At 34.9% G+C, this 18,419-nt stretch overlaps 1 protein-coding gene across 1 annotated transcript in view; it reads left to right on the top strand.

Annotated features, from left to right (window-relative positions):
- The window catches only part of BMP5 (bone morphogenetic protein 5), a 109,505-nt gene extending 98,573 nt beyond the window's left edge, over nucleotides 1–10,932 (top strand). The window contains exons 5-7 of the mRNA XM_054569503.1: nucleotides 5,775–5,851; nucleotides 7,064–7,174; nucleotides 10,717–10,932. Of these exons, the coding sequence (XP_054425478.1) occupies nucleotides 5,775–5,851; nucleotides 7,064–7,174; nucleotides 10,717–10,866 (338 nt within the window). The 3' untranslated portion in view covers nucleotides 10,867–10,932. The remainder of the gene's footprint in view (nucleotides 1–5,774; nucleotides 5,852–7,063; nucleotides 7,175–10,716) is intronic.
- The last annotated feature ends 7,487 nt before the right edge of the window (nucleotides 10,933–18,419 follow it).

Below are 18,419 nucleotides of genomic sequence, written 5' to 3'. Positions count from 1 at the left end.
TTTCTGTTATCAAGTCTCTGCCTAAAAACAATCCACAGAAAAAATACAATGACATGATTTATTATAAAATAATATTCACTTAATATTAAATAATTATACATTACGGTGACAAGCCTAGTATTAACTGTATGTTGATAAAATGGGTAACATAAGAACTTTCCTTCTTAAAAAGCGTCTCATAGACAGTGGGACAGATATGCATATCAGTAATTATTGAGAAACCAATTCTATTAGAGTAGGTATATGGTAGTATGACAGACATAAGTTTAGGGAACCTAAGCAAGTGCTGCCCTGGTGCAGCACAGACTTCATGAGGCATTTATATGAGAATAGATATTTTCCAGAAATGGAGCAGTGGATGAAGCCATTTTAGACTGATATGCACAGTTATAAAGTCAAGTACCAGTGTCAGATGGCTGGTTATGCAATTATTCCCCTGTGAGAGGAATGTGCTATCAGTGAGAAAATTAAGAAGAAAGCAAGTCACAAAAAGTAGGTATGTGGTGATGATAAGGAGCTATGGTGTCTTCATATAGGCAATTAATAAAGGAGAGTCATAACAAGATATGCGTTTTTAAAAGTTAAATTTGGCATGAGAGTGAAGGATGGAATGCCAAGAGAGGAAACTGAAATCCCAAATATGATTAGGGGCCTAGTCCAACACCCCAAGCAATAAAGATTATAGATTGGAGAGAGTGAAAGTGGAAACCAAAACATGTGGAATGAAGCCAACTGGGGCTGGGTGAAAATGGGGCTCTGGAGATGGGAGTTTCCAGAATAAGTGGAAGGTGTAGAAACAGATGTAGATATGAGCCCAAATGGTAAGACGAAGCATAGGACTTGACAGTACCATAGAAAACAAAGAAAGGAAGAAAAAAATAAGGATGGAGTTTTCAGTGGGAACATCAGCACTGCAAGTATAAAATAAAGAGAAAAAGTAATTGTCTGAAAGAGACCAATGACTGACAGAGATACAGAAGAGAAGGGATAAAGTGTTACCCTACATTAAGTTACCAGAAAAAGACATTGAAGGAGTTTAAGATAACCAAGTGTGTACCAACAGGTTAACTGGTCTAGAAATGAGTCAGTTTAGTGAGGCTTTGTGGACCAATTTAATGAAGGATATAAGGGAGAAAGAAAGAAAACCAAAAAGCGTAAGTGAATTTTCTGGTTTGGGCCACTAGATTACTAGTGATCCTGTTAATCAACATAGTAAACATCGAAGGAGTGAAGTCAGAAGTAAAAATAGTGAGTAGGAGGCATCTGGCAAACTTGTATTTAGAGATGTCTGGAAGGCAGTCTGAAATGCAGGTTTGTGGGCAGGTTTTTATGTCAGTGAGCTCCAAGGTGAGAAGGTTGAATCATCCACATAGATGCTTTGCTAAGCAAGTTAAGCAAACACACCAGAGAGTTATTATTTTGTGGTGTCTGTTCTGCATCACACATTCATACAGAGAAAAACACAGTTATTCCTTCACAAATAAATAACACTAATTCCTACTGGGTTGTGCATACAGTCAAGTGAGGAGTTCACTGGATTTTGAAATCCCTCATCTTTGGGGGGAATTGATATTTTGGGGGTTTATCATGAATTTCTCTACCCCTCAGACCAAAACAAAATGTACTGTTTCTGCTGCTTTACCTCTTCTTGTATCTTCATTTGTCATTTCTACTTTCTCTAAGTTAATTAAAATCCTGATGCTGCAGGTCCTAACTTCCTTCTGTCCTCTTCCTTTTGGGAACTGAGCATGGGAATGCTAATATCTTCTCTTTCACCTTGAAACACAGTATCTCATATTTGGCTTAAGCTGCTGCTGTGCTTAAATGCTAAATTCTATTTTGGATATTTTTCTTTTTTCAACAGATTTACCTATATATTTCATCACTTAGAGAAGCTAATACTAGATTTTAAAGAAAAGGAAAACCATTTTGGTATATAGTTTTTGGGACATGATCTTCTTTTGTACACTTCATAGCAATGCTAGCCTCTCTGTTTCTGTATCTGATTGCTTAATTTCAGGCATGAGGACACAGACTATTAAAGCTCTATATAGACCTCAGAACTTTTTTTAGCCACTTTTAATTTCCATGTATTTTATTTTAATTTTTTGCAATTTTTTTCTAGAACAAAATATTTTTTTAAAAATCAAACTAGGAAAAAATTGAATTTTTCCTCTTTTCAGAAACGGAATATAAAGAAATTGCCATAAAGTACTTAACAATGCTTTCAATATTTTGGCACAGACTTCCCAATATTATTTCCATAAAGAGACAAAACAGAGAGATGCTGTTTTTTAAGATAGCTGCGTTGTGGTTGAGGAATGTTAGCAAATTTTTCTAGTGTTGGCTGTGGCACCAGAATGTTTTTGTAATTTCTGGCACGACTCTTCATTTGTGGGCAGGTTCATCAACAGTAGCATTCTGTCCACTTTATTTTAATATCTGAAGGGTTGCCAATCAATATTTTTTAAAGATATAAATCTCATTTCCCTCCCTTCCTCCTACAGTTTATTCAGCCAGCCATTTATAGTAAACCTAACAGCAGACTTTGCTGGTTTGGGTACAACCTTTACTTCACTCAGTATCCATTAATTTTTATTTCTGACAGAACAAGCATATGGTCCTAACGCTCTATGAAATCAGATTCTTGGAACTGGGTTCTGTTATAAATTTCATTGCTCGTTACCTTTATGCGATGTTACATTATATACATCACTTAGACTGCATGAAAAGCTGCATAGATGGAACAGATATATTTTGACATTTAAGTTTTACTTTCCTTTTTTTTATAAACATGGAATTGAAATAACCACATGCATAGCTTATGACTTTTCACATATACTTGTGTGTGTTATTGGCTACAATGTCTTTATTCATATTCAATGTTTTTAATTAAGACAAGGATAAAAGAATAAATATTTCCCTTATTGTCTAACACAAGAGTTGGCAAAATAAGGTCTGAGAGCCAAATTCAGCCCATTGCCTGTTTTTGTACAGCCCAATTGCTAAGAATATTTTTTATATTTTTAAATGTTTGAAAAAGATTCAAAAAAGAATACTTTTTATCTAGATTTCATATAAAATTCAAATTTTAGTATCTATAAGTGAAGCTTTATTGGAATATAGCCATATCCATGCATCTACATATTAACTGTGGGTGGTGCTTTCACATTATAGCAGCAATGTTGAGTTGTTGCAAAGGAGGAGACCCCATGGCCTAAAATATTCACTATCTGTCTTTTTAAAAAAATATTTGCTGACCTATTGTTTAATGCATAGCTGACTTTCTTTTATCCTAAGTATCAAGAAGCTTATATAATCAAACTAATGCCATAACTAATTTTTCCCTAAAAATATATGTAAGGAACATATCCATTTCATGGTATTGCGCATAGTGTTATAATATGCCTGTCCATTGCCTTAAGAAAGTTAAACTGTGTTATTCTGATTAAGGGAGCGGTTTACCCAAAGAATGAGAGTGCTGAGCTTCAAATAAATTCTCTTTCATCCATCTTCCATCATTATCAACATATTTGATTTGTTTAATGAAGATTATTGTGCTGTAGGAATAACTGTGAACTAGAAGGCAAAGTGTCTCTAGGCTCAAAATTTAATCATCTTATTTTCTAGACTAACATGAAATAAATAATGAGTTGAAGGAACTGTGAAAAGCAGATGACAAGGTCTGCTAAGACTGGTTCCTGGGATCTTTGATGTGCCTACATTTTCTTTAGAGGTTGAGGATAATTAAACTGAAAGGAGATACCTTATGACAGACTGCTCTGTATACTAAACGGCTACAGTGATTTTCCAGAGATGACTGTCAGAGTAAATGTAAGCACTTATTCCTAGAAGAAAAACTTAGCTGTCATCCCTGAGAATAAATTATTTTGCTGGCTCCTTTACCCTAAATCTTTCCCTCTTTCATATTTCATATTGGAAATAATCAAAATGGGTTAGCTTTTAAAATACTGTTGGTACGAAGTATGAACAAACTTTAGGACAATAAAGAAACCCATGGACACAGACAACAGTGTGGTGATGGCCAGAGGGAAAAAGGAGTTGGGGATGGGAGGAGGGGGGACAAAGGGAGAGAAAACGGGGTCATCTGTAATAGTGTCAACAATAAAAATAGAGGGGAAAAAGGAAAAAAAGATAATATAGAAAGATTTTCTGAAAAGTTCCTTATTGCTCAATATTTTATTTTATTCCAAAAGCAAGGTGAGGGCTCTCCATTTATCCTTAAATATATTAAGTAATTATAAAAAGTTATGGGTTTTTAAGGTTATATTCCAAAATATGTACTGGAAATAACGTATTTTCTTTGCTTCAAATTATTTGTGGGACACTCTAGTTCATTCATTAATGCTTCAAATATGTATTGAGTACTTTCTGTGTGCCAGGCACTGTTTCTGACACTTGAGATACACCAGTGACCTAAACATAATTAAATGAGATTTTTGCCCTTCTAGAGTTGACAGTTTAGCAGGGGGAAATAGACAAGAACCAGAGTACATAATAAACAAGTAAATCACATAGCACATTAAGAAGGATAAGTGAAATGGAAAAAAATTAGAGCAGAGGGAGAGAGACCAGGACTATCCAGCTTGTTTAAGGTAGTACCTGAAGCCCTCATTTACAAGATGATGCTTAAGTGAGGAGCTGAACAAGCTATATAGGTATTAGCTATATAGATATCCAAAGGCAGAGCATTTCAGAGAGAAGGGATAGTGAGTGTGAAGGCCCTAAGGAGAGAGAAGGCTAGCATGTGTGTGAAACAGCAAGGAGGTGTCATGGCTAGAGTGGAATAAAGGAGAGGAGAAGAAGGAAATGAGTCAGAGAAGCAATGGAGCCAAATCACATAGCCTTGTAAACCGCTGCGAGGGTATTTCATTTTTGTGGTCATGGGGAACCATCATGGGGCTTTTTTCGAGGGAGTGATAAAGTTTAGTTGACTTATTAAAAGGTCTGCTTGAGCTGCTTTGTTATGGGGGAGCCAGGGCAGAAGCTGGGAACATATTAATGGGAATACTGCAGTAACTCAGGTGAGGGGCGATGGTGGCTCGCACAAGGACCTTCCATGGTGGGGGTGGGGGTGGGTGGGTTTTGGATGTATTCAGAGGTAAAATGTGTAGGATTTCCCGAATGATTGGATGTGGGAGAGAAAACAGGGAGTTTTTTTTTTTTTTTTTAACTTCAAATTGTTTTTTGTTTTTTTGTAAACAACACTGCCATCCGTTAAGAGTGGAGAGGTGGGACTGGTTTTGGGATGACAATTGACAGGCCAACTTCGGGTAGCCTGAGTTTAAAATGTTTATTAAAATAAAATCAACTCTGTATGATCCCTCGTGGTACTTTCCCTATGTCTGCCTCATTGACGATGGTAAAAACCATTGTACAGATGTTTAATATATATAAATGTATTAAGTGTTACTATGGTGCGCACAAATTAATGAATGGGCACTCACTGAGAAGCTAGTATTCAACAAGTGGCAGGCATTAGGCTGTGTACCATCACATAGAGGGAGATCTAAACAAATTCTTGTTAGAACCCCACAAGGTAAATGGTATTGTCTACACTTTACAGAAGAAGAAACTCAAGACAGGTGACCTACCTGAAGTTCACATGGCTGGCAAGTTGCTTTAGCTTTAAGATTCGAACTCATATTGCAACTTCAAATACAGCCTCTTTTTAATCAGTGACCTTACAAAAGAAATATTACTAGTATACCTGATAAACTGCTATTTGTTTAAAATCTGATTTTTATCTTCAGATTATAATACAAGTGAACAAAAACAAGCCTGTAAAAAGCATGAACTCTACGTGAGCTTCCGGGATCTGGGATGGCAGGTAAGAATGATCGATTTAGATGCTTCTGTTCTGCATTAAGATAAATCCTGACTATTCAATATATGGATTATTGACATCATTTTTATTTATCCATTATTCTTTCACTATTGAAACATAATTATTAGTTTTTACAGCAAAAAGAAAAACTGTTGAAGAAGAAATGATGTTTATAATATTTAGGAAGTAAAAAAGGTACTGTTGTCTAAATATTCCAAACTTTTCATTTTAAAACTATTTTTTTCAGATTAACTTGAGCAATTTCCTCTGCTACCAGTGTTCCAAAACTATCAGTCTAGGGCATAGAATTCTCAACTATACTGCCTCTGTCATACAAAAAAAAATCAGACAAAAATTTTTTCCTGAGCTTAAACCTTTTGGCTCTCTTTTACATACGCTTCATAAACATATGATCAGCTTCACAAAAAGGGTGAAAACCTCTGGGACACTAAGTGAGAGACTCCAAACAGTCTTCATAATAATCATTTAAATTGAAATTTTTGGGTTATATTGTCCTATTACAATGATCTTCAGAATATGGGCTATTTTTATTGGGAAGTTATACTAAAATGGAAACATTTTCAAATTTTACATTTGAGCCAAGTTTTACCTCTCTGGAAAAAAAATTAGGGCAATTATTACATATGCCAATTTTTTAGCTTCCTAAAATTTTTAATGTTCAATTTTGAGGAATTTGCTTCGATTCATTTCTTCTAAAGAGGCTATAAAGTTAATTCACAGATTAAAAAAAAGAAAAAAACAGTCCAAGGACCAAATATTCAAGCTTCAGGAGGTTGTCAAGCTTCTGAAACCAGGAATGAATTATTAAGAAGTGATGAGAATTATCTCAAGTTTATATTTTTTTTTTCTGGTTCACTTGAACTTTCCAGAGTTCATCATTTCCTGTTTAAAGAATATTTAGAATGCTATTTCATGATTATGGTTTTATTCATGAATGCATGGGTTTATACATACTATGAATATTGTACATAGCAATCTCTTGGGAGAAATTACAGAGGACATTTTCTTGTGAAAATATTTATATTTTTTTTCTGTAAACTTCAACTTAGAAATAAATCAAAGCCTGGAGGAGGCTATCCTATTAGACTAATTGTTGAACCAAGAAGAAACCTATCAAGATTTACATATATTTGAGTATTTTTAAGAATTGTTTTTTGGTGATATTACTTTTTTCTTCTTTTTTGTGCATTTTAGGACTGGATTATAGCACCAGAAGGATATGCTGCATTTTATTGTGATGGAGAATGTTCTTTTCCACTCAATGCCCATATGAATGCCACCAATCATGCCATCGTTCAAACCCTGGTATGCTTTATTTTTGTAGGATTGAAACTGGTTTAAAATGAAAGATTCGTATGAAGTTATTTTAAAGGAAAGCATCCATTTGTAGTTATCAATGCATTATTTTCTCTTCTCAAACTCCTTTGGCACTTTTTAGAGCCAAAGTAACAAATTATGGGTATAGTCAGAAAATTCAGGTTGATTTAAAGAATAATCCTGATTCCAGATTGGGGAAGGATAACATGATGTGGTCATTCTGCCCTGATTTCTTCACTATGCAAGATGATGAATCACATAGGTTCCCAGCGACTGTTTTTAACCTAGCAATTCATTAGTAATCATCACAAAAACATTGCATAATAGCTGTAGTGAATTTCATCTGAGGCCTTTTACTTTAATTATTTAAGGATGTTCCATAACAAACTGTGGCATTATGAAAGTTCTTAATGTAGCATATAAGTAGAAGACACATTTCTATTTCTTGATACTTTTTTTTCCCTGTAATCTTTAAGGTGGAAATTAATCTTCATTTTTTCCCCCAGATTTAGGAATTCAGTAATGATTTAATCTGTAATAATCTAGGCTTATTTTTTCAAAACGATAATGAAATGTTGATTTCATGGTCTCTAAATGGTTGTACTGTATTTAATGAGCTCATGAAATCTCTTGAGAGTCTGATGTACATGTCTTACGGTGTGTAACTTACTGATGTGGCAGAGGGAAGACCTGTGAGAGGCTCTTAGAAGGTGCAATAGACTGTATGATATAATTCCAAATTAATATTTTGGTTAATATGAAAATTTTTTGTAATTAGGTGAGAAAGAAAGGAATAAATTATTTTAGATTCCAGACGTAATGATAGAAATGGTGTTATTTGGTGGATGGCAGTAAGAGAGCTATTGGGAAAAAGAAAACAAAACAAAACAAAAACCTACCTTTGTGGATAAGGCTCGGTTATAACAAAAAAAAAAGAGTAACTATTAGAATTTGTGAGGAGTTGACTCTTCAGGGAGTTACTTTATTTTTCACAATTAATTTAAAATTTAAAGTCGATGAAAAGAGTACCTTAGTTCCCTTCTGAATAAGGAATGGTGTGTGTATATATATATATTTTTTTACCATTATATATACACACATATATATAATTTATACATATACATATATATAATTTTATAGAGAGAGAGAGAGAGAGAGAGAGAGAGAGAGAGGCAGATTAAATTTTTGAATGCCAGTGTTTTGCTGGTGTCTTCACTGACTTCATAGGTACTACAGAATAGCTAGACACCAAAGACACATCTATAACAACTAAACCCTGGCATTGTCAAAAGCTGGAAAAAAACATGGTATCAGAGAAACAGAGACATAAAATATATATGTATTTTGAAAGGTAGTCATTTATAAATTTTCTTCTTTTTCTGAGTCTTAACTAATAAGATCACCTACTTCTGTGCCATATACAAAGTACAGAGAATATTCCTGGAGGAATTTTAAGGTTCGGTATGCCTTGTCTTTGCGATCTGTAAAAATAAGTACTTCATGATACACAATAACATTTCTGGGGGATGGGCAGCAGGTATGCTCTCTAAGGATGGGTGTTTGTATATTCATACTTCCACTAGTAAAAGAAAGATCTCTGTGAAATCTAGCTTTTTATCCACATCTATGAAAATTCACATTGACTGAAAGCTGATCATATTGGGAGAATGCTGCCGTTTCATTCCTTAAAGGGACAGCCACGATCACTGTCTTTCTGTAATGTCACAGAGGAACAGCCACTATCACCTATAAAAAAAATGCCACTTAATTTCTCAGAAACTTCTTTGCCTATTTTTTACTGTCATTCCAATGACTTAGAAGTAGACTTTTGCTTCCTAAGATATGTATGTAAGGTATCAATGTTTCCCTCAGGCTAAGCAATGCTTAATTATTGAAAAAAAAACAGTAAATATTACCCTTTCTCTTCTTTTTCTTTGTTTTCTTATAAATATACAATTACATATTGTCAGCCTTTAGGGCTGAAGTCTAGAAGGCAGTGTTGAAAAACAAACATTAAAAAAAATCTGACGTGCACTTGGAACAAGGCCCTGCTCTGCATCACTGTCCTGGGATGTGGGACATAAGTCATCACAAAACTTGAAGCGTACATGGGAAGTTTGATTTTTTTTCCTGGCATTGTGCACTCTCTATGTTTGTTCTATGAAGGACGTAAAACAAGAAGACAGGCATGTTTGTTGTTAAAAGAGAGCATGTTTGTGACTAACATGTTTGAGAAACCATTCAAGAACAATCCATTTTTTTCACAGTGACTGCTTGGTAAGGCAGCCAAGCTCCGTTGAAATGAGGTTATCAATCATATGTGTGTGTGTTAAGGAAGATAAAACTGATGAGGGACACAAGCTGCATCTGAAACTTGTAGAAACTATCCAACTTTTAGCTTTGTGAGGTCTTAGGAAATTTCAAGTTCATGTCAGATCACCTCATTTTTCCTGCTGTTTCTGTCCACATTCAGGGCTCTTATATCATTTCAGCCAAGACATTGTACAGCCAAGCTCTAAGAGGCTATATTTGCTTTTTGTAGATCCCTTAGGACTCATCAGTGGGGCTTCCCATAAACTCCTCTGAGGGAAGGACGAAGGTAGATGGGGAGGAAAGGGAGAACCAGGCCCTGGCTCCTTGCTCAAACCACAGGCGGACTGCCAGTCTGATCAGAATGAGAATGAACCCTTTACTTCAGCATTTCACTTTCCATGTACAGCCACCTTTTTTAAGCTTAAAAAGTGAATTGTGGGTATTCAATTTGTAAAATATCTAGGCTCTTTATTTCTCATTTAGCTTAGCCTGCTTTCCAGAGTTAGTCTGGAGGGGAAAGGACCTAAAAGGATATTAAACTCCGGCCAATCTGCTAAAAAATTCTGTGGAGATACTCATGAACCAACAATAACTTAGTAAAAGAATATCTCTTTATGGTAGTAAGTTAAAAAAATTCTGTGGAGAAGAGTTGGAATCATGGCTTTAAAGTGAGTATTGGATGATACCTGGAGTTAATTTTGCTGCGATATTTAAGCCTGCTTTACCACAAAAAATTAAGTGTTGGCATACATTTTATCACTTGTTCAATTATCCTTTTAGAAATAACTTATAGGCCCAAATCTTTCTACAGTCCAATTGTGTGGCTTTTTTGATTTGCACTTATACCTTCTGTATTTCTCATGAAGTAAACAGAAGCTGTTTTAACCAAAAGCAATTCAGTGCTAGTCGCCACGTTCTTTTTCCTAGGAAAATTTCCACTGCTTTTTTCACAAAGGGAATTTTCCTAACTTGTTTGAACATTTGTCAAGACTCCAACACATAATTAGAACTGCTGGTTAGATTCTAGGCATTAATGCATAAGAATATATCCTTTACTAGCAGTTCCCCACCCCACCCCAGCTATTGAACACAAAGAGAACAGTGGTCAGCTGGAGGGTGGGCCCAATTGTGAGGGGTAAGACAAGCATATTATTTTAAAGCTGCAGACAAAATATCTACCACATTTCTTAAAAGTAAAAACAATTTTTCTTTCCCAGGTTCATCTGATGTTTCCTGACCACGTACCAAAGCCCTGCTGTGCTCCAACCAAATTAAACGCCATCTCTGTGCTGTACTTTGATGACAGCTCCAATGTCATTTTGAAAAAATACAGAAATATGGTAGTGCGCTCATGCGGCTGTCACTAATGTTAAATAATGGGGATAAGAAAAAGATCTGTATTTAGGGTTATGAATATAATAAAAAGTATACTTTCAGACAAAAGGAGAATTTTGTAAAATTAGTCTGGCTCATTTCATCTCTCTACCTATGTACAATATCATGTATATAGTTACTTTTATTTATTTAAAGGTATATATTCTCCTTTGTGGATGCCTTATCATTAAAATCTATTTTATAGGTCACTGCATTATACAATGGATTACCCACTCTAACTTTCAATGAGATATGCTAAGTCCAATTCAATTCCATTTCAACATTTTTTCTAATACAATTTTTATAGAACATTTTTAAATCAGAACTCATTTGACTGTTAAATAATGTTGAAGTAAATTGAATGCATTTGGTTATGTTGCACAAATGAAAACTACAGTAGGATATTCACTTAGAAGTCAAACATAAAAAATAACCCAAAGAAAAATATTTAAACACATTTTTTTGAGTTTCTGCTTCCTTAGATAAAGTGAATGTTGAACTGGATTTGAAAAAATAAATGGTAGGCAGAACATAGAACCTGAAAGATTGCCCATGATTGTTTTAACTGTTTGCTTTAAGAGAACTGGTGTAACTGTAGGAGCGTGTTCCCTTCTTGGCTTGTGACCTGTAGATTTTGCAAAGAGCTCAGAGCTTCAGGAACTCTGCAGAGGCAGGCTTGAGCCTGAGTCCCTAACTTTCCCAGTGAATACTAAAAAATTGCAGTACAACCTTCTTACCTCAAATAAATCATGTCTGCCTATTATCTAGAACACTGCTGCTGCAGAGTTTTTTTCCTGATTTAAAAGGAGTCCAAAATAAAGAAAAATTTACTTGTGCTCCACTTTGCTCCCCACAGACGAGAGTCACTGCGTGCATAAAATATGCTGGAGCAAGATGCCGACAGAGCCATTTTCTTTAGCTCTCCTTTATAACTGAGTCCGCTGATTGATGTGATGCAAGGGATTTTATTTAGAGTAAAAGCACTGAAACTAAACTGGAGGAAATTACCCAAAATCCCAGAATGGCTTTGACAGAATTGCCATTTCGAAAGAACAGCTGAAATCCATTTTTCATATCTTTGAGAATGAGCTCAATGAAAACCTTATTTTGTAAAGGGATTTTGTAAACCCTCCTCCAAGCACAAATAATTCCAAATGGGAAGGTTCTGTTGTGTATATGTGCATGTGTGTTCTTCCCTCTGAAATTAATTTATTTTCTCTCTCCGTTTCTCTCTCTGCCTTCTAAGGCTTTTCTTTAACACACACTGATTTCTTAAAGAATGACATTTGGATGGATAACTTGTTATTTATGGTGGCTCCATGGTTAGGCCTATTTATAGTTCATCTATGAGGGGGGACCCCAGAAAAACCAGATTTATCTTCTGGAGGGCAAGCCCCTTGTATAGGCTTTTACCACTAAGTGAGCTAGGAGCCCACCGGCTTCAGTGTAAAAGCTGGCATTGTTGTGAGAGGCTGCATTTGGGCTCAGTTTGTTTTTTTGTTTTTGATGACTCTTTCACTGTGTTTGCCCATGTCATGATGGGCAATTCATGAGTGCACCTGCATATGTCTTGCTGAGTGTTCAGCAGTTTTTGACCAAAAACGGCATGACCCCTGTGCCCCACCTTCCCTATTCACCTAATCTTGCCCCAAGCACCTTTCCCCGCCCCTGCCGCCCCTGCCCGTCCCCCCCCCACCCCCGCCGCGCCCCGCCCCTGCCGCCGCTTCCCTGGATGAAAAAAGTGCTCAAAGGAAACATTTTGCCCATGTGGAAGAGGTGAAACAAAAAAAGGCAGAAGCACTAAAATCCATCAAAATCAACACGTTCAAAAACGGTTTTGAGCAGTGGAAAATATATCTTGATGGGTATATTGTCAAACGGAGAGTACTTTGAAGGTGACTGGAGTTTAAACATGTAAGAATAAATACACAATTTTTAATAAATAAATTCTGAGTTTTTTGGGTCCCCCCTTGTAGAATAGTCATAAAGCACCCTTTATTAATCACTTTTTTGGATCTTTCAAATAAACATAGAAATAGCTTCAAAATGTTATGGGTTTGTTTGTAATTCAGGTATATTGCAATGTTGTTTTAAAATACAGTTTATCTTAAAGATTTGATAATAACTATGTTGGGGCTACTTTAAGTAATATATTTTTTAATTAATGGTGTACCATTGTAAGAATAAAAAACAAAGTCTATTATATTATTCTTTAAATGTGCTGTTTAAATATATTTCTATATTTTAAAATATATTAAACTTGTAATGCTAGTTTCCATTGTGCTTCTTGATTTGACTCTTCATTTAAGAGTGATACAACATGTAAGTATGTCATAAACTGAAACCATAAGAATAGCAAATATACAAATATAAAAATTATGTGGATTACATGATTCTTATACTGTTCTGAATTGCTGAAACTAATTTTGTGTTAATAAATAACTCTCTGTTAAATAAGCAAAGCAAAATTTGATGAATTAATTTTTTTCTTAACCTGTTCAAACAACAAAGAAATATTTTAAAGAGTAAAAACAATTAGAATGGGAAACTACCTCATTTGTTCTATTTCATTTAAGAAGGGAGATTACTGGCAGCAGTATTTTCATATTTTTCAAATTATGTATATATGTGTATATATGCATATATGCACATATCCAGTCACATATTCTCCATATTCTCCAGTCACATAAGAAATTGTAGTAATTTCTTAGTTTTACTTTGGTTGTACTCAAGCTATTACTAGAAATTAGAATAATTTGGCCTATTTTATTAGGATCCAATCTACTTAAGGATTTTTAGATAGTTATATATTTACTTGTTATGTGTTTGCTTCTAATTTTTATACTTTACACATTTTTGCTTTATAATATGTCCCTAATCCTTTTTGAAAAAAGAAGGGCATAAGTCATAAATACTCAATTTCTTTAAAACTAAGGCAAAAATGAATGTCTATATTGAACTAAAGAAAAAAGAAAAACACAAGAAAGAAAATTCAAAAAATTTTTTCTCATTTTATAATTCCTGCATCACCGTGATCGAATCTGAGCCAGAGTCTACTGGCTATTATACAGTCTGGCAAGTATCATCTCCCAAGACATTTACAATGAATAATTAGCTCATGCTGCAGCTCCATTCAAGGCAGAAGAAATCCTCATTCCCAAACACAAGTCACCGACTCATAACCATTCAGTCAGGTGCTCAATCTATCATCCAATTTCCATCTTGGATTACCTCCTTTTTCTATGTTTCTCTTTGCATTTTTTTTGGCTTCAAACTTTTTAAAGTTATAAGTGAAGATGACTTTTCTGATAAAGTGTATTCAATGCTAAGTATATATCTATACATCTGCATTTTATCAAGTTTGGTTAAGATCATAACTTAAGAGAAAGTAGGAAAATAGATGTCAGTATTTTTTCTTATTTAGGCATAAAAGTGACACTGTATCCAAGTTAGCAATTTAAAAAGAGCAAAGGTTCTGCAAAAATTACTTCAAAGTCAGCTGCAATATTTGTTAAAGGCTTTTTGAAAGATGGGAATTTCAGAGACAGGAGAAGCCAGATTAGATATAGCCATTAAAAATGACAAAGAAATGTTAGGAATTTAAAAACTTGCACCTTAACCTTTGCATCTTAGTTTCAACGTGACAGAGGCAGGTAACCTCAAAGCTAGCTAGCCTCCAGGTCAATGTACTGAATATGTACACAATGGGGAGTGGATGGGTAGATGCACCACAGCTTCAGAGTCTGCATTCTGTAGATAGGAAGATGAGAGATAACACTACATAAACAGCCTTGAGACTTAACCAGTCTCAAAACAGGACCTAAACCCATGATGTAGTCGGGTACGACTACTACTACCTGGTGAGATAACAGAAGAGAACCTACTTAAAAAGCCGGATGGTGTTTACTTCTCTGCAGGTACCTATAGAAAAAGCCCAAATAGGAAAATAATTTTCTACCTTGGACCACAAGGCAACTATGATGTCTTAGATTATATGTTTTTATACTCTCATGAAACACATGCATATATACAGAGCATAAATGAGTGTATTTTATGTGTTTTAGAGACAAGAGCATTGAAACATGAATATGAAATACAGGGTGGGGAAAACATAGGTTTTAGTTGTGATGATGTGAAACACAGAGTTTATTCTTGTATTATTATTGATTAATTATTGCATAATTTTCCTTACAAACAATTGTAAACCTACTTTTGCCCCACCCTCTATTGTAAATGAACCACTAGAACCTCTGAGAAGGAACAATTTAATACTTACTTTGAACACCATGGGATGTGTTAAATAGCGGCTTGGATGTTACTGATGAGAAAAAAATACTGAGCTGCAAGATAGGTATGAAAATATTATCCAAAAGGCAGCACTGAGATAGATAAACTGATGCAAAATTTAGAAGGCCTCGATATACATGGGGACAGTAAGGAGTTATCCATTGAATGAGCATTCCAGAGGGTTAGGGACAATTTGGGGGCTAACGGCTGACCTTTCTATCAAAGCCAACTTCTCAATTTGGAATTTAGTCAAAATATAATTGACACCTTCTAACTGCTGAGGAAAAATAACTGTCAATTAGAATTCTGTATCCAGCAAAATGATGTTAAAAATTAGGGCAAAATAAAAAACATTCTCAGGAAAATAAAACTGATACAAAAATTTACTATCAAGAGCTAAGCCACAGCTATGATCACACCTCAGAAAGAAAAAAAAATCACAAAACAAAAAACATACAAAAATGATGAGCAAGATAAATGGAGGGTATACATAAATAATGTCTAACAATTGTTTTAACAAGCGGAGGAGAAGCAAGTTAACATTAAATAAGGTTAACTATAGTAAAGCACAGTACAATTATAGAATGTATGATGGGAGGTAGATGGATGAAATACAGGTTTTGCATTTTACTTGATAACAATGATGATATTAGACTCACTAACCTCAGAACACAAAATAGTATGTGTATTTTAAACCAGGATTGACAAAGTGTTTCTGTGAAGGACATGATAGTAAATATTTTAGGCTCTGTGCTTCTCATATAACTGCTCAACTTTTCTGCTGCAGTGTGAAGGCAGCCATAGACAAGATGTACACTTATATGTACAGTTATATTCCAATTAAACCTTATTTACAAAAACTGCTGGTGGGTGGGATTTGGCCCATAGGCTCTAGTGTGCTGACCCATAGATTCTAGTGTGCAATTATTCCCTCTCAGCCAGTAGAGGGAATAATTGCAGTGTGGTAAAATGCAATCAATTCAACAAGCCACAAAAATGTAAAAGGATAAAAGAAACATAACAGGGGGGGAATATTACCTGTAATGATTTATATAGAATTAAAACCAGATGTTGTCATTTAACATTATGTGTAAATTAACTAAAAAGATCACTATTTCTGATTGGATTTAAAATAATAACATCAACAGCTAGCTCCATTCTCCAAAAGAGGAACACCTGCAACTATAAACATAGGCAGGTTGAAAGTAAAATGAAGGTAAAATACATACCAAGACAATATCCAACATAGGAAAGCTGGGTTAATCATGTTAATAAAGTATATTTACACTTTAATACATGACAGTCATTACAAAATAAATGAGAATCACAATACATCAGTAACACTTTTAATCACTTCTAATTTCTAAGCTTATATGTAAGACATAGTATTCTGTCTTAGAACTATATAAAGTGAAAATTGTTAGAACAAAAAGATGAAATTAAAAGTGCACCATTTCAGTGAGCAGTTTTAGCAAACTTCTCTCATTAATTGATAGATTAAGAGAAAAAAAAAAGATCCATGAGGATAGACCAGATATGCAGATATGCCTGATTAACAAACATGACTTAATAGATATGCATAGAACATCAAAGAATATGCATTATTTTCCAGCAAATATGGAAAATGTATGAAATTTGATCTTTTTAACCCACATCAAAAAATAATTTTATGAAGCCAAACCATTTTGGTGATAAGAATAAGTGCATTGCAGCAATTTATTTCTTCATTGTCCTTTTTATTTGAAACATGCAAGCAAAAATGAACAGTGTGTATCCTTTAGAAGGATCATACCTGGGAGCACAGATTGCCCTCTTTTTGAATAGAAGGACTTTTGAATATACTGTTGTTGCCTATTCAATTTTTGTCATACCACTCATAATATAGTTTCTAAGTGGCTTTTAAATTACCTGTTTAAAATTAATGGAAAAGAATTTTGTGTTGGCATATGGTATTCCTTTCTTAAGGTTATTTCTTTTTTTTTTAAAGAGAGGCAGATTTTGCTTTTATTTTATTTTTTTTTGAAGTGAATACTTTTTTTTTTCAAATACATTTGTCTCTGCCTTCCCCCCACCACTTTCCCCTGCACCCTCCCTCCTCCCTCCCTCAATCCTTCTTTGGTTTTGTCCATGAGACCTTGCTACACATTCCTCGACCCTCCCCTTCCCTTCCTTTTCCCCCGTCCCCCCCTCCCTCCATCCTTCTTGTCTCTGTTCGTTTCTTTTACTTTCAGTGTTGCTGGTCTTATTTTCCTTGCATCTTTGTATTGTTGGTTAGGTTCCACTTATAGGTGAGATCATACGGTATTTGTCTTTCGCCCCCTGGCTTACTTCGCTTAGCATAATGCTCTCTAGTTGCACCCATGCTGTCGCGAAGTTTAGTAGTTTTTTTCCTTTCTGCTGCGTAGTATTCTATTGTGTAAATGTACCATAGTTTTTTGATTCAATCATCTACTGATGGGCATTTAGGTTGCTTCCAACACTTGGCTATTGTCAATTGTGCTGCTATGAACATTGGGGTGCATAGGTTCTTTTGAATTGGCGTTTTGGGATTCTTAGGGTATAGTCCCAGCAGGGGGATCGGTATTCCTTTCTTAAGATTATTAAGACTTGCAATTTGAAAGCTACCTATATGAAGGATGAAAGTCTACAATATTGTACTCACAATACATGGCTGATGTCAGTAAGCCATTTAAGGTGTTCTACTTAGGAAATGAAATAAAACCTGAGTGAGTATAAAAGCATTTCTCCAAAGATGTTATGATGTAAAAGAGGACTATTTTTAAAATCTTGGCTATTGAACATAACAGGTCCCATAAAATCTCATCTCACACTAACCCGCTAGACCTATTATTATTATTATTATTATTATTATTAATCACCAGTGGACATGCTTATTGACCTTAGAGAGGGGAAAGAGGGACAGAAATATTGATGTGAGAGAGACATATCAATCCATTGACTCTCCTCTGCACCCTGACCAGGGACTGAACCTGCAACCTAGGCATGTGCTCTGACTTGGAATCAAACCCACAACCTTTAGGTTTATGTGATGAGCAACACCAGCTAGGACCCTAGGACAATTATTAAGTAAAAATGAATTAAAATATTTTATGTACATTAAGCTTTGATAAGATTTTCCATTCTCCTGGAATGCCCTCCCAAAATTCTGCCTGCTGATAGTCTACTGATTCCTGGAGGCTCCTCTCATTTGCTGCTTCCTCCTGAAAGACCAAGTACATGAAACCCGATGGGTATGATC

Source organism: Pteronotus mesoamericanus, unplaced genomic scaffold, assembly GCF_021234165.1.
Source record: "Pteronotus mesoamericanus isolate MK-2021 breed Mesoamerican mustached bat unplaced genomic scaffold, CSHL_Meso_final contig_20, whole genome shotgun sequence".
Taxonomy (NCBI): Eukaryota; Metazoa; Chordata; class Mammalia; order Chiroptera; family Mormoopidae; genus Pteronotus; species Pteronotus mesoamericanus.
The sequence above is the reverse complement of the archived record's forward strand: the minus strand, read 5'-3'. Positions and strand labels throughout refer to the sequence as shown.